Source organism: Bidens hawaiensis, unplaced genomic scaffold, assembly GCF_021521415.1.
Source record: "Bidens hawaiensis isolate Kalapana, Puna unplaced genomic scaffold, B.hawaiensis_p1.1 tig00009662_1, whole genome shotgun sequence".
NCBI lineage: Eukaryota > Viridiplantae > Streptophyta > Magnoliopsida > Asterales > Asteraceae > Bidens > Bidens hawaiensis.
The window spans coordinates 369,382-395,301 of NW_027491725.1; the positions used below are offsets into that span (position 1 = coordinate 369,382).

The window sequence follows — 25,920 nt, forward strand, 5'->3', positions numbered from 1 at the left end:
AACGAACGATTCGAATTGAAGGGGACAAAGACGCTGGCCAAGTTAGCATAATCTCCATGATTAGGGCTAACAAATGTTTAAATCAAGGATGCCTCGCATTCATAGCCTACGTCACTAAAGAGTCTAAGCCAAAAGAAATCAACGAACTTCCCTATTGTGTCAGTCTGGGAAACTAGGTATGACCTTAAACCTTACTAGTATTAATGGCGATAATTCACATACCTATGATGGAGGTTAATGTTTACTTTAGAGTTTTGCTTGAGGGCAAGCAAAAGATAAGTGTGGGGATGTGATGGTCGGGTATTTTGTATATATATTAGTGTATTAATTATGTAGTTTTATTGAGTATATTGTTAGAACTTTGGTACTTCATACGTGCTTTTGTATTTCAGGTAATTGATCGTTAAAGATGCTAAATGCGAGACCTGTATGAGCATGGAATGATATCTCGGGAAGACCGAAGCATGTATTGATGTCTTGGGAAGTGTTACAAGGATTCGGGAAGAGTATGGATGAGAAATCATAAGCCAATGCTAAAACTGAACAAGATGGGTTGACAAAATGCGATCTTGAAGTAAAACGAGCATATCCTGGGCTAGAAAATGAGTTACGAGAGCCATAATATATGAATTTTGGGTTTCTCGACGAGAGGAATCCAAATATGAGGTTTTCTTAGGTCGCGGTACGCGACGGGTAGGGTCTATGGCCATCGCGATACACGATGGTCTTAAAAAACGTGAAAAACGGATTTTGACCTATATCTTCGATTTTTCGAACCCTAATCAGTATTGACGACCAGCAGCAGCTATTAGGCGATTTTGGGTGAATTCCAGGGCTACCAATCATCTCTTGATCACTCCTAATGGCCTTCCTCATCATAATTGAAGATCTATCGATGACGATGCTAGGCTAGTCTTCTTCGAATCATACCTGGGATGTAAAGTTTGTAACAATTTCAGTTTCCTCATGTGACTAAGAACATTTATGTATAATTGTTTATGGTTAATCTATGATTATTGATGTTTAGTATTTCTGTGTGTTCAATCGGTTTAGGTTTACGTTGATCTGAACGATTAGTTACCAGTTGCTATAATAATTGATCATAGGGTTGTTTGATAAGGTTGAATACGACAAAGCATATAATTGCCCTTAACTGAGTCACACTGGCAGGGACCGTTTGATAACCAGTTCCGTGTGTAAAGCAATTATTGTTGTCTAAGGTTTTGTCTAGTTGATCAGTCTGTAGTTAACCATTAATGATTAATCTGTTAGGTTGCATGAGATTACTGTAAGTTACCTACTTGAAGTCCCGGGTGTGATTTGCTTTGTTAATTGATTGAAACTCGTTTACTTGTTTGTTTGCTTAATTCTCTAAATTCAACTTAATTGCTTGTGTGATCAGCACTAAAAACCAGTCACTTCATAATTAGAAATCTGTTACACGAATACATTGACCACATACTCCTGGTGGATACGATACCTTACTTATCCTATCTATATAGTTTAACTAGGTTTTTGATTGATTCAAACGACAGTGATCAATAGGCGGCCTCACCAAGATCCTTAATGGAAAAACAACTTCCAAGCCAGGCTTTTACACCTTTCAAGGTTGGAATGTCATTTCCAAACAGTAATATATCATCGACATATAACACTAGAAAGGTAATGATGCTCCCACTAGCTTTCTTATACACACAAGCTTCATCAGCGTTTTTGATGAATCCAAATTTCTTAACTTCATCATCAAAACGGTGATTCCAACTTCTAGATGTTTGTTTCAATCCATAGATTGATTTCTTCAACTTATAAAAAGAAAATAATAAAAAAAGATATTGTGGACCCAACTTGTAGCCCCTACACCATTACACCCCAAAAACAAATTCACACAATTTGCTGACTGGGCGCCACGTGTCACAATTCACCCCCAATTGTAGCCCTCCACTACACATAGCCTAAAAAGCAAGGAATTTTTCATTCACTCTTTTCAAGATACTTTACACTTCGAGAACCAATAAATAGAGAAATACATAACGTTATCAAGCAACCTCGAGTTTAAATAAGTTATGTTTTAGACTGTACAAAAAAGAACATTACCGATAATTATACATCATCCAAAATGATGATTCAAACACGATTCCAAAAACTCAAGCTAGATCAACGATAAAATTAGTTCCTTATAACATCTCTATTTTCGTTAAAATTTATATTAGAATGATCTTGAAAATTAAAAAAAAAATAGACTGATATTAAAACTTGTTTTAAAAAATTTACTGAGGACAAGTTATTTAAATAATAATAAACATAATGCTTAAATAAAATAATAAATATTATAAAAATGAAGGATGATGATTGGTTGCAACAGTTGCATGTTCGTTGTTTTCCTTACAACCACCTCCTTCTCTCATGCTAATGGTAAGGGGCACGCCCGACCTGGTGTTCCGTAGAACTGGTGCCTAGTTGGCTAAGTACCTTTTACGCTCACCTCACGAATGCGCGAAATGAAATTACTACGAGGAGTACGAGGAAATCCAATTTAAACCATCGGTTAGGTGTAATAATGGTATTAAATAGAATTGTCATTTTTAGTTGCCAAGTGTAAAGTGGTCATATTTGTGTTGGCATATATTAAAAAAACGTAAGCGTTATTTAACTATGATTATAATACCCGCCAAACTCGTCTAGCAAGCGGCTATGATTCACCAAAACTTCAATTTTTACAAGATGGTTCAGTTAGCTAGGGCATAAGAAAGGATAATGTCACTTTATTGTAATCAGTTTGTTTTTTAATGGCAAAAAAAGATTGATTATTGTAAAATAAATAAGAAGAATAATCATGGTTAAGCCTTCACAATGCAGTAGAGGTGTAAAAAAACGGCTCGGAACTGGTTAACTAGAAACCGAACCAAATCCCCAGTTCGTATAGCGGTTTGGGTTATTATCAATCAAACCGATTAAAACCGGTTTAAAACGACCCAAACCGGTCTGGGTCAGGTTGGCTAGTTCTATGATTAAACCGGTTTCTTAACCGGCCCGGTTTGGAATATGCAAAAACCAAACCGGTTTGTTTGAAAACTGGTTCGGTTTGTTAGAAAAACCGGTTTTATACACCTCTACAATGCCCAGCAGCCCAATAACTTCAGCTTGAAGCCTGAATCCAAATCTTTCAGCCTCAAGCCCAAATCCAAGACGTCAGCTTTAAGCCCCATAACTCTTCAGTGACCAGCCCAGAACATATGTAAACAAAGTAAGAAACTAAGAAAAGCTATTAAACAACCAACCAACATATTTGGATATAAAATTAATTAATACGGGATCGTTTCCCCCTTAAGCTATTATGAAAATACACAGTAAAATAAAAGAGAAGTTTGAAAATACGTGTAGTTTTAGCTTTTAATTATTTTAAGCTTTATGTGACCATCTTTATAGTCATATGGGCTATCAAGTTGGGGGTAACGCTATTATGAAAACAAAAGTTGTTGAGAAGTTACCATCATTTTTAGCTGTTTTCGTTTCCTTCTAATAGTTTATCCATTACCTTATTAAGTTGTTCCAATTGATTTGTTTTTTTCTAAACAAAATTACTTCTCTTTTACTGTCTTTTTAAAACGATATAATAACTATGGTAATTTCTTCACGTCTCCTCCAACATTAAACATAATTATTTTAAATCAATAATCACATCATATTCATCAACTTATAATCATGAAGAGTAGATGCTGAGAATTGAGATATTTGTTGTATCGAAATGTAATCACGGTCACAAAGGATTATATATGATCACATGTATATAACCTAATACGATCGATCCTATACATCCCATGGAAAAGGGTACGGCTTTTATGAATAACCGATGACTCACATCCTAATTAATCTAGCCTAAGTACTAATTACTTAATAATAAAAGTTAGTTTATATATATTAAACATTCCCCTGTAAACTCGACTTGGTGGATCGTTTCAAAGAAGGTTAAACTGAAGTGCTAATTGATTGGGTTTTGATAGCATCGGCCAATGTCAAAGCCTCAAAGGCAAGGTTGTCCAAAATTATGACCGATGCTTATCAAGGAGTACTTTTAAGTGTTTTGAGCATACTTATGAAGATACTTGTATACTATAAATAGAAGACAAAAATGAAAAATGTAAGAATAATTTATGAGCACACAAAAAACCTTTAAAAATAAATTCAAAAAATAATAAAAATCATAACTCAGTATATAAATCAAAAAATTAAAAAAATAAAAATGTTTCCGACATCATTCCCGTTCAAAGAAAAAAATTGACGAAAAGACACAATGCCGAGAGCAAAGACACAATTACAACTAAAAAGGACACAATAGATCGCAAAATTTAACACAATGTCGAACCAAATATAACACAATATTGAGTAAAATAACACAATATAAAGAAAAAAAAACACAATGTTAAAGAAAAAATGCACAATCAATAACGAAAATAAACACAAAACACAATGATAAACAAAAAGACATAATGTTCTTTTTAACTCACCATTGTATCTTTTTTCTAGAACGAGAAATACGGTAGAAACATTTTTGTGCTTTTACTTTTTTTGTTTTTTTATTAAATTTTGAGTTATGATTCTTTTATTAATTTTTTTTAAGATGTTTTTTTGTATAGCTACATACCATTCTCATTATTCTTCTTTTTGTTTCGCATTTATAGAATAACTTGACCCTCGTATATAAATTAACATTAAATAACTAATTTGGTTAATATGTTGAATAGTTAAAAATAAGAAAACATGTGATTACAATAAATTAACCTGTGATTTAAATAATTAGGGTAAAATTGATTAACTAATTATTTAGTTTTAGGATAAAAGTGATTAAAATAATAAAAGGAACGAATAAAAAATAAATGCAAAAGAAAAAAATCAAAAAGATATAATATGTATTAAATGAGTTTTGATCAAATACAAATAAAATTAACATATTAATTATAAAAATCAAATAGATTAATTATATAATTACATTATAAAATAATTACATAAAGTAATTAACACGTTAATTTCTTTTTACACTATCTTTCCTCTGAATAGTTAATATAGACTTTCAATGTGATTTTTGAAGATTAAATATTTAACACTAAAAGACGTTTTCGGTAATTTGTTCAAATTTTTATTAATCATATGTACCAATCACACATATATTACACACGTCGAAGTACATCAACATCATTCAATCTTTCAATGAAAATGGTTTACAAAGGCACGCTATCTTGTTACATATAAAACCTTCTCATCCGTGTTTGGTTTGTTTATAAGCGGTTGCCTCCGCAAACGATGAACAACACTTGCACCCTCCTCCGTGATGGTGGTGGTGGTGGTAATGTCCCCAGCCACAGCAACCATACCTACAACCTCCATCTCTTCCACCGCCATCACTACCATCATTGTCGTCATCGTCGTCGTCGTCTCCTCCATGTCCACCATGGTGGTATCCTCCATGTCCATGATCGTCACGACTGTCAACCACACCTGCATTTTAGTGTACGTCCATTGCAAGGGGCCATATCATAATACAATTATCAAAAGTTTATATTTCTATCAAACTAAAACCATGTATTGTGGATAATGGTTAGTTAATCAAAGTGATGTCACGTTACTGCCACCGAGTGTCACGTAGACCGAAGGGCGTTTACTAACTAAACTATCAAAAATGTGTAATGGTTAAAACAATTTGTTAAGTATTATTTAATCCTTTTTTTTATAAAAGTAAGAGTGAGATAGTTTGATTGGTTGTAATAATTAGATGTGCCCCCACTGCATTTTCTGTTGGCGTCATTACTAGACTAGCGCCCAAAGAGGCATATATTCACCTTTTGGCGCCTATCTCTTTGTTTTATGTACGCAATAGTTTTAGTGGTTAAAATGGATGAGGTGACTGAGAGTGATGCCACATCACTTCTCCATAACATTTGGTCTAACTAAAGCTAAAAACCTAGCTAACTTAGGGGCTGTTTGTTTACATCTGAATGGAACCATTTAGATGTAAACATCTGATTCATTCAGACTTCAAGACTGTTTGGCTCCAAACAGAAAAACATCTGAATGGTTAAAATTATGTCTGAATCATTCAGATTTATTGTTGTTGTTGAATGGAACAGAGGCTCATTCAGATCTGAATGAACCAAACAGCCCTTAAGCTACTTACTATCATGGTTGGACGTTGAGTCTTCAGCCGCATCGAGTTGTGAGGTAATGAGAAGAAGAACAATAGCAAAAGCTAGGGCCACAAGAAGGAATGCCTTTGAAGCCATTATGAAGGAAGAAAAAAGATGAGAAACTTAATGTATTTCACGTGTGTATTTATACAATGATTTCATGCATATAGTCCATATAGTGGTTGGCTGGTGACCATCCGATCCAACATATGTTTCATTTTCTTTGACAGTTTCCAAAACATTCGTATCCCGTACTCAACAACAAGATATTCTTCTTATGTTTGGGAGTATCCTGCCAATATTTGATGCAACTTGAATTATATTATATTGTTGGTTGATAATTATATTATTATTAACATTTAAAATTCTTAGACCAAGCGTTGTGGTGGGGTGGGGGACGCCACTACTTGCCACCTCACCTCACGTCCTCACCCTACGTTTCATTATTAAACCATTACGCTTGTAGAAGATTAGGACGCCAAGTGTCTAGCCGCTTTTAGGCGCAAGTCTGATAACACATTGAATCATGGCTTTATAGTCGGCCAACATTTGTTGTCTTGTTGAAGTCTGGCGATGAGGCGATTAGAATTGATTGGTCGCTTCTTTGTTATTGTTTTTTTATACTAATTTTTATTTAGGTATTATATTTAAGTGTGTTAATTGGTTGGGCTTGTGGACCAATTATATGGATAATTTTATGCATTTTATAGACTATATATAGGATATTTTGTTGGTTTATTTATAATGCTTGTAAGTAATTTATATAGTTTTTTTAAAGCTTTTTATATTTTATAGAATAAAAAATCATTACTAAAAGGTTTTTAACTAAAATTTTCATATTCAATTGATTTGAATATATTTTTTAAAATGATATTGGATTCGCATGTCGCTTGTTTCAATAATATAAATTAAACTAGTTTGAGGCATATGTACTACACGAGTAATTCATGAAAATACAATATTTAATAAATAATCAGTATACAAGAAACAATAAACTCGTTAAACACTATTAATACATTCGTTGTATAATAGTCTTTAAAACAATTTTAAGGTAAACGATAATTATAAATATCAAATGTTTGAAAAATAATATAAAGTAAATATTAAATTAACAAATTTTGAAGCATAAATTTTAAGAATGTTAACTATTATTTTACTATTATAAATAAATTTGTTAAAAATGATGAGGTTTAACGTAGAAGTGACAAGTGGCAAAACTTGTATCCTTTTATTAGAAGGTATAAATATAAAACCAAAAAAGACGAGTTGTTGTACGAGTTTGAATGAATAATCATAATGAGAGTTTTTATATTTGGCATTTTGCACTTATTATCTAAAGAACATCATGCCAAGTTAAATTGTAAAGTATCATGTATTCCAATTTGTACTTAATTAGAAACCCGAACTCCGATTAACCCGATATGAATAAGCCCGAAACCAAATAACTCAAAACCGATTAACCCGAATCTTATTTAGTTCGTTAAACGGGTAGAATTCCCATAACATAAAATCTAAATAGCCTGAAACCCAATTAAAAGGCTCCAAACACCCCCAGATTGTAACGATATGAAAGTAATAACAATCAACCAAAAACAATTAAGAAACTTTGTTATATATGAGATATATCCATATAATATAGTTGACTTTTGTTCAACCGAACACAGCGGCGGTGGGATATACTATATAGTGGCCATTGGTTCAAACTTATATATTGACTTACTAGGTTAGTTACCCGTGTAGCACACGGGTTAGAATAAGTTCTTAAATAATAACATAATGTGAAATACAAAAAAAATGTATTACATATATAAAGATATATTATACAGTAAAAAAATTACACATTACGTAATTTGAAAATAAAAAGTTGTTAGAAAATTCATAAATCATAAATTCTTTGTTATTTTTTATATCAAAACTTTGTTGTTAATGGAAACTTTTTTAAACCAACTCGTGGACCAAAACTCATTATAATCTTATACTGTTTTGACATGAACAATGTTTGATACTTTAATCGGTTAAATAAACTCATCCGTTTTGTATTTGTTACTTAAAAAAATCTAATATTAATAACCAATGCAAAACATTTTATATTATGTATTAATTCTTTTAAATTATGTGGAATTATTATAAATGGAAAATGAAATATTAAAAGAGAAATGTAGTTAATACGAGAGAGATGGAAAATTTTGTAAGGATCAACATAGTTAATATGAGAGAGATGAGGGAAAACTACTGGACTAAAACCTTAGATTTCGACAAACCATATTACGCAAACCGCAGTTCACTCAATAATAATAGATTGAAAAGAAAAAAAAATAAAATATAAAACTATTAATAATTAATAAGAAAAAGAAATATATATTTAACATGAGAAAAATGGGAAAATTTTGTAATGATCACTCATGTGTAATGACATATGGCATTAAGACCCGTGTAAAACACGAGTTAGAATAAATAAATTTGTTTAGATAATAACACAATGTAAATATGCTTAAATGATATAAAGATATAACATATGGTAGAATAAATTACATATTACACAATATGGAAATAAAAAGTTGTTGAAAATTAACAAATCTCTAAATATTTTTTGTATACGATATTTGTAATTTTAACCTATATACCAAAATTAGTAGTTTCGTTTTGTTTTTTTAATCCTCATTGACTTTAGCATTTACATTGATTGACATTAGCTTTTATTAATCCTCATTGTAACACAAACATAAAGTTAAAAATTCTTTATTTAAAATTAATTATTTTATCTAAATCAACGTGAGAATTTATTATTTATAAAAGCTTAATATTAATAAGTAATACAACATATTTATATAAAACTAAATAATATATCTATGTTTGTATTAAATTTTTAAATTAAAAAATGATTATAAGAAAGAGAAAATAATTGATTAAGAAAGAAAAAATAAGTTAAATATAAAACTATTAATAAAAAGTAAAATGTATTTTATAAGAGAGAGAGAGGTAGGAAAATTTTGTAACAAACTATCTTGTGTGATACCATGTGGCATTAAAAACTTTTATTTTTTATATAGTATAGATTTATGTCAAATAAAAAAGCACAAATCCAAAGCCAAATCGTATCAAGTGTAAACTAAAAAAAAAATCAAATCACTATCATCTCAAAAGAAATAGTTTTTAATTCAATTAACGAATCAAATACCACCTGCAAGTTTTGGAGTCCATATTAATCAGGTTCAAGTTATTCGAGCTCAGATTAATTTAGGTCAAGTTCAATATACGAATTTAGGGTAAAAACGACACCTCTATCACTCTATGACAATCTTTGCGGTGAATATATGTCCTATAAAATTAAAATTGATAAAATTTAAGACTAGAGATTGACTAAAATATTTATATATTACAAGTCAAAAAGACTAGTATATTTATCATTTATCGTAAAAAAAAGTATATTTATCATTTTATTAATTACAACCTCAAAAAGTGCAATAATATTATTGACCATTTATTATTTCCAACAAACTCCACACTTTCTTCTTATTTATACTCACCTATACACCCACTCTTCTCTAGCCATTCTCCCTTCCATTCTTCAAATGGGAACCTTCATTATTTTCGCTATGCTCCTCATGCAAATCTGCACCACCGGAGCCAAGGTCCCGGCGGTGATCGTGTTCGGTGACTCTTCGGTGGATGCCGGTAACAACAACCATATCGAAACGCTTTTGAAAAGCAATTTCCATCCATACGGTCGTGATTTTTTCGGCGGAAAGGCTACTGGAAGATTCTCAAACGGGCGTGTTCCAACTGATTTTATGTCCGAATCGTTTGGTCTCCGGAAGTTTGTCCCGGCTTACTTAGATCCAGCATACAACATTTCGGATTTTGCTATTGGCGTTTGTTTTGCCTCTGCTGGTACCGGTTACGATAATGCTACTTCTGATGTACTTGTAAGTTTCTCCATGTGGATTTTTATGCTAATTTGCCTAATAATAAATGTTATAACTTTATAAAAAATTAGAATAATAAAACATATATACCTATATTGGATGTGATGCATGTGTACATATATTTTGCAATGAATGTAGCATTAATAGCCAGTTGTATAATTAGTTACTTACATTTTACAATGTATGTTATTTTTAGAAAATTTGTTACTTTTTTTTCTATACATTTATTAACCTTTGAAGTAATAGGCATTTTGCTCGGGCTACAAACGAATTTAGTCAATTTGCAAAATGAGATATGCTGTTTATTAAAATTTAAAATCAATATATGACTAATAAATTCCCAATACATGTATTGTATTTTCGGTGGATTTATTATTGAAAAAATTTAATAGGAATAAAAAAAATTGTCATTTTCATTTTAATGGGGTGATAAGGTAATTAAGTTGTAAAATAAGAGTATAGGTATTCAAACCCAATATTGTGCAAATATTTAATCATTAAAAAACGAATAAGAAGTCAAAATTTGATATAATTTCATGCTTTAAATAGACTTATTTTTTATATAATAATATGCTTTAAATAGACTTGTTTCAAGGTCTTAGAACATTTACATAAGGTCCTCTAAAATATTTGTGAGAGAAAATCTCTAAAAAATTTTAGAGAATGGTAAGTGATTGTGAGTAGGGAGAGAGAAAATTTAAATAGATGGGTAAATTTTGAGTAAATTTGGAGAATCACTGTTCATCCTTTATTTATTTTTTAATATATTTGAAAGTGGTTGTGAGTGGAGGAGAGAGAAAGGATAATGATAAAAATGTAAAAATTATTATTTAATTGTATATGAGAGAGAAAATGTAGTGTTTTTTAGTGTAATTATAGATATAGAGATGGAGAATGTGATGTGAATGCTCTTACCACTTTCATTAAATGTTTAATGCTTTCTTGGGTTTCAAAGATTTTGTTGACTTTTACTATCTATATTTATAAAATTTATAACTTTATTACTAATTTAGTATTATAGAGTTTTTAGTCAATGGCCATTTTCGTCTCTGTGGTTTGCTACTTTCGCCACTTCAGTCCAAAATTTGTATTTTTGTCAATTTAGTCCTCATAGTTTTAAATATTAGCCAATTACGTCCTATCCGTCTAACGGCATCCAGCTATGCCGTTAGTTTAAGGGTATTTTTGTCTTTCTCCTTTTTATTTTGAGTTATTGGTCATTTTCGTCCCTGTGGTTTGATACTTTTGTCAATTCAGTCCAAAGTTTGAAATTTTGTCAATTTAAGTCAGTTTTTTTTCTATAACCCTAGAGAGAAGCCCAAAACAAGTCTGCATTTACTCTGTCGACAACAGTAATCATTCCCCCTCCTCTCGTATTTAGTTTCTAGACGGTTCCTAAACTCTCCCACATGGTGGAATTCAATGGTAAAGTGGTCAAAGCAATTCCGTGAAACCAAATTGTACGGAAAAAACTAAAAATCGTTTCTTTGATGAATGCATAATATTTAGGGTTTAGAGATTAACATATCATAACGAAATCTGGGTCGTAATCAACTATATACATTAATCAACAAAACAATTTTTAGTTTTTTCTTTATAATTCGGTTTCATGGAATTACCTTGACCACTTTACCATTGAATTCCACCATGGAGAAGATTTTAGGAAATGTCTAAAAACTAAATACAAGGGGGGGTATGATTACTGTTGTCAACAGAGTAAATGCATACCAGTTTTTGAGGTTGCTAGATGGTTTTGGGCTTGAATTATGCTCTTCAGGGTTATAATCAAAAAACATAAAAAATAAAAAATAAACTGAACATTAAATTGACAAATTTTCAAACTTTGGACTGAATTGGCAAAGATATCAAACCACAGGGACTAAAATGACCATTAACTCAAAATTAAAAGGAGAAAAACAAAAATACCCTTAAACTAACGGCATAGTTGGATGCCGTTAGACGGATGGGACGTAATTGGCTAATATTTAAAACTATGAGAACTAAATTTACAAAATTAAAAATTTTGGACTGAAGTGATGAAAGTAGCAAACTACAGGGACGAAAATAGTCATTAACTCTAGAGTTTTTAATCTTCTTTTTTCCTACATAATGCTACCAATTTGCTCCGGTAAGTTTAATCTTAACCTTTTATTCTTTAACAAAATCATTAGCATATTTAAAGCATGTATTTATATCAAAATTTAGTTCTCTTTCAGAATATTTTATTAATATATCCACTAAATATATAAAAAAATGTTTTAGAAATTGGTCATCATAATTTTAATCCTCTAAAGTACTAAACTTATGGGTTGTTTAAATACAGTCAGTGATACCTCTATGGAAGGAAGTAAAGTATTACAAGCAATACCAAAAAAAATTAAGAGCCCATTTGGGTGTCAAAAAAGCCAACACCATTATATCAGAAGCAGTCTATCTTATAAGCATGGGCACAAATGACTTCCTTGAGAACTACTACACACTTGCCACCAGGAGATCGCAATACAACATCACCCAATATCAAAATTTTCTAGTCAACATTGCCGGGTCGCTTATCAAGAAGCTCTACAGCCTCGGTGCAAGAAAACTTTCACTCGGAGGTCTTCCTCCTATGGGTTGTTTACCATTGGAGCGGACCACGAGTTTCATAACTGGAAATGGAAGAAAATGCAATGCTAAGTATAACAAAGTGGCCAGGGTGTTTAATCTCAAGTTGAGTGGTTTACTCAAACGGTTAAATGCTGAGCTTCCTGGGAGCAAGATCGTGTTTTCTAACCCGTATCCTATTTTACAGCAAATTGTTCGAAATCCGTCTTCATTTGGTAATCTTTTCTTCTCTTTTTCGTATGCGGGGGTGGGTTTTTTTCCTGCAGTAGTGTAAATTTATTCGTTTACGTCCGAAATTTCTTATACGTAATGTAAATTTAGCAGTTTTCGGCCGAAAATTTGAGCCCGTCCCCCATTCTTTGTGAAATTTTGTATGCATTCGAGCCCCCCCCCCCCCCGCCCCATCTTAGTCCAAACTTCGCCACTGCATGTATACATTGCAGTATCTCTACCTACACCGTAAAACATAATATTTGATTTGGAATTTGTCTTTTTAAATAATAATAATAGTTGTCATTGTTGAATTTTACACAGGATTCGAGTCAGCAGCGGTGGCATGTTGTTCAACGGGAATGTTTGAGATGGGATATATGTGCAATCAATATAATCCATTTACCTGCTCAGATGCCAACAAATACGTTTTCTGGGATTCTTTCCATCCAACCGAAAAAACCAACCGTATCGTTGCTAAGCATTTGTTCAAAACCGTTCTTTCTAAGCTGCTGTAGTACCTTTGAAAGGGTGGATTTATAAAATGTGGTGTGGTGCCAAATTTATATGATTTGTCATATTCATGGCGTTATGTATGGTGCATAAAAAAGAAATTGCATCCTGTTGTTTCAAATTATAAGTGAATTGTTTGGGTTGGCGTGTGTCGATAACAATAGTTTGTTTGTTAAGGCCATCCGATATACCTCACGCGTGAGATGAGGTGGATGGTGGGTAGTCCCACATGAAAGCTGACATGGCTTCCCTCACGCGAGAGGTCACCTTGGAACCCCCCCCCCCCCCCACTCCTTTTTTGTCATGCATGACCTGAGCATAAGGTTATGCGTAGTGGAGGGGCTACAAATGGGGACGAATTGTGACACTTGGCACACAATCAGCAAATTGTGAGAATTGGTTTTTGGGGTATAATGGTGTAGAGGCTATAAGTTTGGGCCAAAAATATCTTTTTTATTTTTTCATTTTTATAATTAAACTAATCAAACAAAACCAACTTATATAAATAATTAAATAAAAATGCATTAAAATTAAAAAGAAATACAAAAAAATATAGAGAAAATTCCAATTTTCCTCCCTGAGATATATCGGCGGGAGATGGATTGACCACTGAAAAAGAATTTGCGCATTATGTAACATTATGTTTGTTATAATTGTAATATGAGCCCCTGGTTAAGTGTATTGAGCCCCTGGTTTAGGGTACTTTAGTAATTAGACAAATAATAAAAATAATAATAATAGTAATATCTAATAATAATAATAATAATAATAATAACAATAATAGTAATAATAATAATACTAGAGCAGCTCATCATCATCATTATCATCATCTCAACCATCATCATCATCTTCTCAACTCTCTCATCCCTCCCCCATCACCACCGTCGCCGTCGTCGTCCACCGGAAAACTTCCCACCACCAAACCCATAGGTTTTATACAAGAATTTGAACAAAAAAAGCATAGATCTAGATCTAATGTGTGGATGAGATTTGAAAATAAATATGGTGATGCCACTTTGGTGAGCAAGAATGGTAGCGCATGGTGTTTGGTGTGTAGTGATGTGATGATGGAGGTTGAAGATGTGAAAAGGGCCGGAATCCGATTTTCCGGCAGCCAGTGGCCGGAATCCGATTTTCCGGCAGAGAGGATAGCAGCTGTAATGTTTAATGACCGGAATACGATTTTCGGCGGTGGTGACGGCGATGGCGACGGGATCGAATTAGAAGTTACAGCGACGGTGATGGGTTGCAGGTGAAGAAGATGGGTGGTTGTGATGAAGATGAAGATATGGTGTGGTGAAGGATTGGTGGTGATTGCGGCGGTGATGGGTTGCGGATGAAGAAGATGAAGATGAATGATGAAGATATGAGTTTGTGTTTGAATGATGATGTTAATTTATGTGTTTGTATAATATTTATGGGTTAGGGTTCTTAGACGGAGATGATGTTCTTAATGTTCTTGATTTTTTGGGTTTGTGTTTATGTTAGGGTTCTTGATGTTTTTAATTTTCTGGGTTTATGTTTTTGATGTTCTTGATGTGTTTGAATGTTAATGATGAAGATGAAGATGAATGGTATAATGGTCATTTAACCAATTATTAACACTGCAGGGAGCATTCTGATCATAATAAACACTGCATGGAGCCAAAAAAAACCCGCATAGTAAACGCAGGTGCGCAAAATGCGCAAATTAGTTTTCAGTGGTCAATCCATCTCCCGTCAATATATCTCAGGGAGGCAACAATGCGGCCTCTTCGTGTGACCCGGCCGCTTTGAGGGATTCGTATTCTTTACTCATTTCCCACAACTCCATCATAGCGGCAATCTTTTTGTGTTGTTTGTTGGTTCTCTCATGGTATCGTTGAGTTCCTTGACAAACTTTTTGTGTTTTTTGATGATTTCGGTCATGAAAGCGGTGACTTTCTCGGGTTTCGGTTGGTTCGGTTTGTTTGTAGGATTCATTTTGCTAGATTTTTTGAAGAATTTGGGTATAAATTGTGTATGAAATAAAGAAGGTGTATGTTTATATATATATATATATAAAGAAGGTGTATATTGTTTTAATTATTTTTATTTTTTTTTTACTTTTGACCGTTGAACGGTATTATTAATATAATATTATTATTATTTAAACTCGCCGGCGACAAAAGAACCCCCCCCCCCCGCCCCAATTCGCCCGCATATCGCCGGTGGGGGGGGGGGGGTGTGTTCGCGCCCCTTCACGCCCAAAATCGCCCAAATTGTAGCCCCATTACACATGGCCTAATGGCATCATCATTATCCTCTCATTTGAGGGTTAACCAATAAAAAAGATGGAGAATGATGTATTTTAGGGGTGAGCTAGAAAACCGAAAATACCGAACCGAAACCGAATTTACCGAAAAACCGAACCGAAGCATTAACCGACGGTTTTTTTTTGTTTTTTTGGAAAACCGAAATTTCGGTTTTGGTTCGGTTACCCATTTCAAAAATACCGAAACAAACCGAACCGAACCGATTAAATTGGTATATTAAAATAAATAATTTAAATGATTGTTAAATATATTTATACTAAACCATATGCGACAACAACCGAAACAAATTAGGAGTTTGTTGGTTCAATAGATTTGTAAGAGAAATTAGAGTTTGTGAAAGGAATTGTGAATGTTAATATTTATATTTGTACATAGGAACTAGTTGCATAAAATAATTAATAGAACGAAAAAGACAAAACAATAAAAAATAAAAAAAATAACCGAATATAACCGAACCGAAACCGAAAAACCGAAAATCGAAAAACCGAAACCGAACGGTTTTTATATATGAAAAAACCGAATTTTCGGTTTCGGTTTCACCTAAAAACCGAACCGAACCGTGCTCAGTCCTAATGTGTTTCTTGGTTGATGGATGATGTTGGTTGAATGATGGGACGGAGGTTGACGTGACAAATGAGAAAAATAATATTGAGAATGTATACCCCTTAGACTTATGAATTATCGTTTGCTTTGTACTTATAAGTAGAGGTGCACAAATCGGGTTTTTTAAATACCCGGGTTCGGGTATGACCAGGTACGGGTATGACCGGGTATTGGTAGTAATCGGGTCGGGTTCGGGTAGGGTATTGTCTCTAAAAACCATACCCTATGCATCGGGTTCGGGTCGGGTATAGAACCGGGTATTCTAAAACCGGGTATTTGAATACCCTATTATCGGGTATTGAAAAAACCCTATTTACGGGTTTTTTTTCGGTATTTTTTTGGTATAGATTGGATTTTTTAAAAGTTTACACTTTTTAGGGGTATTTTTAAGGTATTTTTCGGGTATATATAAGGTATTTGAAATACCCGGTTTCGGGTATTGGAAAACCTCGGTTTCGGGTTCGGGTATTACCGGGTACAAATCGGGTTTTCGGGTATTACCGGGTACAAATCGGGTTCGGTTCGGGTTCAGGTTTTAGTGCCAAAAAAATGCATACCCTATCCGTACCCTACGGGTAGGGTCGGGTACGGGTTCGGGTATTAAAAACCCGGGTATTAGAAAACCGGTTCCGGGTATTTATTTCGGGTCCGGTTCCGGGTTCGGGTTTTTGTGCACCTCTACTTATAAGCAATAATGATTTTTATAGATTAAATAATAGTAAAACGGTACAGCCCAGCCTAGCCCAGCCCAACCCAACCCAACCCAACCCATAGGAGGAGTCTGATAAAACTTGGACTAAAAATACAGTGTAATTAAATAACATCATTAATCAACTAACCACTTAGACAAAGGCAAATCATAGATCATCACTTACAAGTGAAACCACATAACCATAAAATTCAACTCATTTAAAATAAAACTATTACTCAGGTGTCTAGCGGCATGAGGGTTTTTTTTTATTTAAAAAATAGTGTCCTAATTTTGTATAGAGATCTAGAAATATTGTTCATATTATTCACCGACCAACAAGTTTTGACCATTAATTTGCTATCCTTTTCGTTGTCTTTGTTATGTGGTTTCATATTGGTTCCGGTATATAATGGTGTTATTATTAATAAGGCAATAAGCTATATGTGGATGGATACGGGTGAGTTGCAACTTTATTTGTGACCTTATAATCTTAACATATTATACACGGCATACGATTGTACAGATTTGTACAATGTTTTCATAACCGGATCAGACGTCGAACCTAACGGGCAACCGGTCCACCGGTTGAACAATTTTCCTTAAGAAAATGGTGGTTTGGACTGAAAAAATGTTTTTTTAAAATAAAAATTTTCATAGTAAACCGGTTGAACCTATCCGGTTTTTTGGCCGGACCAGTGAACCGGTTCGGACCGACCAGTAATATGAAAACTGAACGAGTTTCATAGAACCGGACCGAATACCATCGGACCGGTTCGACCGGCCGGTCCGGTTCGTTCTTAACAACATTGGTTTTATGTAACTTTTTTAGTTTAGTTAAATTTTATAAACATTTAATTTTTTAGACATTACATATATAGACTAAAATAATACTAATTTAATTATTTTTATAATTCTATCCTAGGGTTGGTGACACGGTGGTAGACACAACATATTTTAAACACCCAATTGTCGAAAGCTCAAGTCTTAAAAATTCAATATTTAAGTTACACACTGAAAGTTGTTTTCAACGATTGATCCTAAATAATTTGATACATAAAATCAGCCAAACGATATACAATGAAGTGGCAGGTAAACGGGCAACAAGTTGCGCCGCAACCCCCAAATTATTAGAATAATTTGTTTGTATCTATACGAAATCTCATGTGTCGAAAACTTGGTGGAATATGTAACTGGTCCCGAGTGGAAAACCAAAGGTATCCTTTGTTTCTTGTTTTTTCCTAATTCGTAGTTGTACTTTGATCATGTCACCGTCCTTTTCAGGTTATGCTATGTGAAGCCAATGGAATCCACAAGCTTGAGACATGTTGAATAAGTGATGCCGACCTCACCAACAACCTTCACTATCCTTCTACTAATGAGATGTGATTTGTACATCTTCTCACACCACATGAAACAATACTTACATTAGACGATACATCATTAAATAAATTGTGTTACGTAAAATCATGTTACATGGTCGTCTCAACAATTTTGATGGCTTTATGTCATAATAATAAATAGAAATACTATAAAACCAAGAAACGGATAACGTATTTATTTGTACCAAAATAAGCATATTATAAGAAATGTAATAGCTGATGGGGAATATATCATTGAGTCAAGTACTCTAGATGCTCATACCAAACTTATACTTTTGATCATTTTAAATTCTTTCATCTATTCTCAATGATCAATTTGATTTTTTACACATTTACTAATTTTATGTCTTTTATATGAAAGTTGGAATCAAAATCTTCTTTTCAAATACTCACATCAAATAATATTAGGTGGCATACCATTTTCTATGTAGACATTGGGACATTATATAATGGTCAGTATATCAAGAATGTTGAGAACCTAATATGTAGTAATTTAAACGAGAATTTCTATGCTGATATTGAGATATTGTGCCTACACACTTAGATCCGGTGTACGTTTAACTGAAGCCAGACAACTTTTAAAAAAACGTAGAAACCAAATTTCGATCTTATGTTGGGTTCGATTCAAAAATCCATCAAAACCAACCACGCACACCCACCTCTACACGTATCCCAGAAGGAGAAAGCTACCAAAACAGGTGCAAACAAATTAGGCTAACCATCTAAATTCTAAACCATAAAACCAAACTAGCGCGAGTGATCAAACTAATCACTAACCCGAAGTTAACACATAGAATTTTTTTTTTTTAGTATTTTGGCACTATATCGAATTGTATTTGTATCATCCAAATTCGGAAGAAAAACAAACTTCAATTTTTTTTTATTAAAAATGAATGTAGTTCATTTATTTTTAACATTAATCAGCTAAAGTTGTCTCTTCTAATTTTTTATAGTGATCTAAATATAGTCGGTTATTATTCACCGACCTATAAGTTTTGACCATTAATTTGCTATCATTTTCTTTGTCATGTAAGCTGGTTTCATATTGGTACCCGTATAAACTATATGGATTGATTAGTTTTGAGTTATACCTTTTTGTAGCCAAATAATACTGTGATGATCCCATCATCTAAAAAGCAGCAATATTATTAGACACATTAGTGAAGGTGGGCTTTGCCCACCAAAGCGTCTAGGCAACCACGTTGGTGTTGGAAATCATGCGCATGAACACGAATGGATTAATGAACTACTCGTTAACAAAGCGCAAACAGTATTTATTAATATGGGAGGTGGTTGTAAATTTTTTTATTTTTTTTTTTGGGGGTGGGGGTGGGGGTAAACACAAATTGAACAAAGACCAATTATTAAAATAAATACAACAGTGATTCACCTATATTGTGAACGATTATTACAATGTGTAAAAATCGAAAGTGAGAAAGAGAAGTAGAGAACACGTGGTGAAAGGTGTAATTTAGGGGAACCCTAAACAAAGAATCGAAACCCTCAAAGATAATATTTATGTTTCCACAATTTAATTGAGTGGATGTCTGGTAATATTGTGTCAAGATAATAAGAGACGACCAATTAAGAGGTAGTATCTGATTTGTTCAGTGTGTTCTTAAAAACTTTCCCATTATGATGCTCCATGAACCATTAGGATATATCTTTAAATGAACCAAGCATGCTCTACCTGTTACGATTTAGATATAGTCTTGTAATGAAATCATTAACATGCTACTAAACATCCATTGAGTTTATATACTCTAAATTTTGACCAAAAATGCAATTTCAGCCTTTTCCAAACTTTCAAATGCCCACTTTAGCCCTTGACTTTTAAAACAGTTGTATAAGCCCCTTAGCTATTCAGCTACCTCATCAATAATTATTAATTAACATCCTACAACCAAAATAAAATAATTTAGACACCAACGGCAACCAAGATATATTTGCTAATGAATTGATACTTTTCAACAACTTCTTTTCAAAACCAAGTTAAACGACTCGAGGTGTTAAATCAAGCTTCTGTTTAATCAAACGTGTCATTGTTTATTTAATTAAAAGATATGAATTAGGCATGTCCTTGACAAAAGTCAATATCATACCTCTCAATTAATATGTGGAATAATTAATATTCAAGATTCCAAAGGCAACTTTATCTTGACTAGTTCAATTTGGAATCGGGTTCCAAAACCAGTTTTAACTACAAATTGTTTTGCATGTACGACAAAATGCATCAACTTCATACTCTACACCTTTGACTCGATCAACCAAAACGATCACCAATGCTACATCAATGCAGATGGCCGGAGGACATATTGGATTCGAATGAATCGTATTTCACGGTCTTTCAAAGCGTTGGTGTAATGGTAGACGTTTGAGTACTCACATTCCTTATAATATTTTTTCTATAGGTTCTTTTTTGGTTAGTAAACCGAAAAAATAATATTAATCGGTTGAAAATAGTTATGAAGTTTATTTATTTGTTCTTGATGTTACATGATATAAAATTAATATACTTTCATTAAAATAACTTTACAAAGTTATTTTATTTTCACTGTTTATTAAATTATTTAAAATATGTTAATGGATACTACCTCCGTCCCATTATAAGTGTCATAGTTTGACTTTTCAAATCTTTCTTTTTTAACTTTGACCGACAAAATTTTTGTTTGTGTTGTATTATTGTATAATACTTGATGTAAAATATATGAATGGATTGGGTTTTAAATGTATTTTACATTGATACAATTTTCATCAAGTATTATATATATGACACGAACAAAAATATTTGGGTCTCCACTTCCTTTGTTGGTATTTTGCATGTTTTTATCATTTATTTATTTTTTTAAGCCGACTCGTTCATTTATGTCTACTTTTTAGTTAACTCGTAATCAAATCACGACACTAACGGTTTCTAGTTAAGTTAATCGGATTATCTACTTTCAAGGCATTAATAGATATGCATTACAAAAATAGGACCTTGTCCACAATTATTTTTATAAATTAGATAAGTGCATGAAACTAAAATAATCGAATCAATAAAATACTAGTGTAGTCCTAAAAAATTGAACTGAAAATATCAGTTTTAGTTATTCTATAAGAAATTAATAAAAATGTAACACATAAAATTTGGAGTCAAATGTGTAATAAGTTAATCATTAATTAAACACAAAAATCAAGCCCAAATTCATTACTTTGGGCTATTTTTTAACCCAAAATTTTTGAACATAAATGGTAAAACCGACAAAACGGAACCTATTTAAAACCAAAAAGACTAAAATCGAACGTTTTCTAAAACTTAAAAATCAAGTTGTCAGCTTTTAGTTCAGTTTAAGCACGAAACTGACTCATGCATGCCTCTAATACAAATTAATTTTGTTGTTGTTATAGTTATTATTATCTGCTTAACTGTAATAGTTAAGTTTTAGGGTTAATATAATAAAAAAGCAACATGGCTTTTAATTTCTTATGAAAAAAAAATCTCAAATATAAATAAATATCACGAAAAACTAAAAAAGTCCAGCAATCCCATTGCGGTTGTATGAAGTCCATATAGTTTTTTAAAATATATTACCACCAAATTGATCAAAATAAGATTATAATTTCGCTTCATTAAATTTTGACTGGTTTAAGGTTCATTTAGATAAGTTTGAGACTGTGATATAGCAAATTTAGGTTATTGGCCTTTTCGTTCTAACATGATTCGGGGGTGGATGTGGTATGATCACTCATCAGACACCCCACCCAATTATATTGTGCCACATCACTAACCCAAATTCCATCACATGTGATGGTTTTTTACTATGGTTGGTGGTGTGGTGTGGTGTGATGGTGTGTGATGTAATTTTTTTTATTTTTTTTTGTAACTTTAAAAATTAAAACAATATTTAATAGAACTTAAAAATAAAAACAATAGTTTAATAGAACATAATTCAACTTAAAATTTAGAAATAAAAAATAAAAGTTACAACGAACGTCTACTCCTCGTCTGAATCCGGAAATTCCAAACCTAAAGAACATATATGCGCAACAAGATCCCATCTCAACCGATGATGAATATCTTCATCCCGCAAGTCTTATTGGACATCATCGGGAACGGGAACATGAGTCGGAGGATCCGGTACCCAATCTGGAGAAATTGCATTTCCATCTTCTTTTATTAACATATTGTGTAATATGATGCATGCATACACGTAGCTAGAGATCGTGGGTTTTTTCATTGCACGAACCGGTCGACTGAGTATGCACCATCTACCCTTTAAAACACCGAAAGCTCTCTCGACATCTTTTCTTGTCGATTCTTGCAACTTCTTGAACATCTTTTCATTGGTCTCGACAGGAAACGAAAAGGCTTTCACAAAAACAGACCATTGCGGGTAGATACCGTCGACAAGATAGTAGCCACGTCTGTAATATATCTCGTTGACAAAGTACGGACAGAAAGGTGTGGTGCCATCTGTTACGCTCTGAAATAACAGTGATGTGTACAGAACAGTGATGTCGTTGTTTGAGCCGGGAACACCAAAATAAGAATGCCAAATCCATAAATCATTTGACGCAACCGCTTCTAGTGAGATGGTCGGTCGTTTGATATCACCCCTAACATACGCCCCTCGCAACTCCCGTGGACAATTCCTCCATTCGATATGTGTACAATCGATGCTACCGAGCATCCCTGGAAAATGCCATCTAGCCTCGTGTGCGGCGTAAAGACGTGTAATGTCGTGTCTTGTTGGTTTTCGTAGAAACTCTTTGGCATACAATTTTATAATCGCGTTACAAAAGAATTGTAGACATTCACGTGAAGTTCTCTCAGACATTTGTAAGTATTCATCGAATTGGTCGGGTGGGTTACCTGTCGCTAGTTGAAGAATAGCGGATGTGCATTTTTGAAGCGGCGTAAAACTTCGTTTGCCTCTTGCGTCGTAAGATTCTTGAAACCATTCTTCGTTTGCTTCGACGTCGGCTACAATATTTAAGAATAAAGATTTCGGCAAACGAAAGCGTTCCCTAAACGTCTCGTCGTTGTACTTCGGCTCCTCCACAAAATAGTCGTTCATTAGCACGTCGTGGGCATGTATACGATCACGCTCCACCACCTTTTTCTTTGGACGGCTCGGGCCTTCGAGTTCTTTGTATATCAATGGGAACCATTCGAGAATGTCATCGTCCGAATACGAAGAGCTATCGGTGTCTAAGGGCATCGAGTGTTTCGGAAATTCCATATTTTTTTGTTGTGAATGAAGGGGAAGTTTGAGAGTGTTTTTGAGTTGGATTTGGTTTTGATTTGGATTTGGTTTTATGTTTTTGTTTTGGTTTTATATTGGTTTTTTTTAATTTAAACCCCCCCACTCCAACGGCTACATCCCCACCAACGGCTACATTCTTCTTGGAAAACACCCCCTTTCACGCGTGACAACCATCACGCAAACACATCTTTTTTGCGTGACAAGGGGGCGGCGGCGGTGTTGAATATGTCATCACGCGTGACGGGCAGGCCACCATGCACCGCCCCGTCTGCCCTTACAAATTATAATATATTAAAATGATGTTACAGTGTATTTTTTTCAGGAAAAATAAATAGTGTATGTTTAAAAATATTTATGATATTATTCCTAAGTTTAATCATTATGTAACACCCCGACCAAGGCGGATTATACATCGGGGCGCCACATATTGTTTCATTACTCGTGACACTATTGGGTGTCAATATTTAATAAATATATTCATTCGCGCACGCGCAACGTAAACACAAGATAACATAAATCAATATATTATAAGGCAAAATATTCGAACAACAATAACTTGTCTTGATACATTTTAATCTAGGTCCAAAAGTAAAAACGTCCTACGTGTCCACAAGCTCCAAATGTAGCTACAGCAAACCTGAACATGTGTTAAAATAAAACGTCAAACACTTGCGTGTTGGTGAGAAATCAAGTTTAATACAATACATAGATAACAACAAATCTGCGCGCAACACGTGTATGTCTGGTGTTTAACAAGGGTGCTATCAGATTGTGATCAAGCCTAAATAGATCATAGTTCATAGTTCAATCCGTGCTCCCAATTGAGCACAAAAACAAGAAAACATCTGTGCAAGTGTAAACAAAGAAAACCGTAAACGATAGGTCTCCCGTGTTCATCCAATGGATCCATGAAAACTTCGGAATAGGCCGAACAAAGCGGTTAATGATACACACATACAAATAAACAGCCAAGTAAACGTCCTCAACACATGGGATACTGCGCGACTAAAGTTCATAAACAAGTTTAAGACTCTAAGTTTGTATGAACACATGAACATCCCAAAACATTAAAAATAAAAAGGGATTAGGTACGAGATTACTCACTTGATAAACGATGCGGTGTAAGATAAAGCAAGAACCAACTTTAAACAAGCACAAGTTATCCTATAAATAAGATTATTGTTTTAACGATTTGTTTTAAGTCTTGATTATAAGTTAGCATAATTAATAAGTAATTTAAACAAATTATTATATATAATAGATTACCGGAAAACAGGGCAGAACAGGGAGGACGACGGGGGCAGAGGGGGAGGCGGCAGAGAGAGCAAGGAGGAGGCTAAATTAAGTGTTTGTGTGTGTATAGTGTTAGGAAAATAACATTATTATTTATAGGGAAACCCTAGGGAACACAATCCCTAGAAAAGGGGAAAAGATCTCAAAAAGCAAAAGATTCCAAAAGCAAAAGATATCAAAAGATATGGCAGCTGCAGGGGGCAAAGGAAAAGCTGACAGGTAACAGTAAACAGGCATGGGAGGGTCAGATAAAGGTACTGGTCAAGCATAGAAAAAGCAGATCTCAAAAGATAATGTCACACTTTTTCTGCCAACCAATGGGGTTGGTGCGCATGCTGCGCCGAAAGTAACTTTTCAGACATAAGATAGGTCAGGTCAACAACACAGAAGATAAGACATCACAAAAGCAAATAGGCTGGATAACAGAAGAAAAGATACAAGTTATAGCGCGAGAAAGCTTGCGCGCGAGAAGGCATCGAGCGCACGCGCGAGGGCGAAGGCAGACAGAGAACAGTCCACAGCGCGCCGCGGGAAGAACTATTATCCTTAGCGCGCCGCGGGAAGAATTACAAATCCTTAGCGCGTCGCGGGAAGAACTACCATTCTTAGCGCGTCGCGGGAAGAACTACAATTCTTAGCGCGCTGCGAGAACAGTTCGCCTCGCGTATCGCATGAACAACTGGTCTTCGCGCAGGCTTCCTTGTAAGGAGTCTAGCGCGTGGAGCTGCGCAGACAACCTTAGGCGGGAAGAAACAAAGGACAAGCAAAGAGTTAAGAAAAAAGGGGGTTCAAGACTAAGGGCGGGACGGCGACAAGAGAGAGAAAGAAGGCGGAAAGAGGGAAGAAGAGGGACGGGACGGCGGGAAGGAAAAGAGGAAAGAAAAAGGAAGGAAAATATATTATTATTATTAAAAGTAAAATATAAGTATAGATAAATATTATATCATAAAAGAAAGAGATCGGATCGGAGAAACGGGTA

General features: G+C 33.8%; 3 protein-coding genes across 3 annotated transcripts; 1 reads left to right on the forward strand and 2 right to left on the reverse strand.

Annotated features, from left to right (window-relative positions):
- Positions 1 to 5,244: 5,244 nt before the first annotated feature.
- LOC143533323 (uncharacterized) lies at positions 5,245 to 6,447 on the reverse strand. Its single transcript, XM_077028146.1, has 2 exons — positions 6,170 to 6,447; positions 5,245 to 5,493 (listed from the first exon to the last, which is right to left on the reverse strand). Exons 1-2 carry the CDS (start codon positions 6,273 to 6,275, stop codon positions 5,255 to 5,257), a joined length of 345 nt encoding a protein of 114 aa, XP_076884261.1. The 5' UTR covers positions 6,276 to 6,447; the 3' UTR covers positions 5,245 to 5,254.
- A 3,212-nt stretch (positions 6,448 to 9,659) lies between these two features.
- Positions 9,660 to 13,437, forward strand: LOC143533324 (GDSL esterase/lipase At4g26790-like). The gene is made up of 3 exons (XM_077028147.1): positions 9,660 to 10,105; positions 12,429 to 12,924; positions 13,244 to 13,437. Exons 1-3 carry the CDS (start codon positions 9,752 to 9,754, stop codon positions 13,435 to 13,437), a joined length of 1,044 nt encoding a protein of 347 aa, XP_076884262.1. The 5' UTR covers positions 9,660 to 9,751.
- An 8,786-nt stretch (positions 13,438 to 22,223) lies between these two features.
- LOC143533325 (uncharacterized) lies at positions 22,224 to 23,628 on the reverse strand. Its single transcript, XM_077028148.1, has one exon. It carries the CDS (start codon positions 23,622 to 23,624, stop codon positions 22,476 to 22,478), a length of 1,149 nt encoding a protein of 382 aa, XP_076884263.1. The 5' UTR covers positions 23,625 to 23,628; the 3' UTR covers positions 22,224 to 22,475.
- Positions 23,629 to 25,920: the final 2,292 nt, after the last annotated feature.

Coding starts and splice junctions, on each gene's coding strand:
- LOC143533323 (XM_077028146.1), bottom strand. CDS start 6,275: ATGGCTTCAAAGGCATTCCTTCTTGTGGCCCTAGCTTTTGCTATTGTT. Junction 5,494..6,169: donor CTCAACGTCCAACCATGATA/GTAAGTAGCTTA, acceptor ACTAAAATGCAG/GTGTGGTTGACAGTCGTGAC.
- LOC143533324 (XM_077028147.1), top strand. CDS start 9,752: ATGGGAACCTTCATTATTTTCGCTATGCTCCTCATGCAAATCTGCACC. Junction 10,106..12,428: donor ATGCTACTTCTGATGTACTT/GTAAGTTTCTCC, acceptor GTTTAAATACAG/TCAGTGATACCTCTATGGAA. Junction 12,925..13,243: donor TCGAAATCCGTCTTCATTTG/GTAATCTTTTCT, acceptor AATTTTACACAG/GATTCGAGTCAGCAGCGGTG.
- LOC143533325 (XM_077028148.1), bottom strand. CDS start 23,624: ATGGAATTTCCGAAACACTCGATGCCCTTAGACACCGATAGCTCTTCG.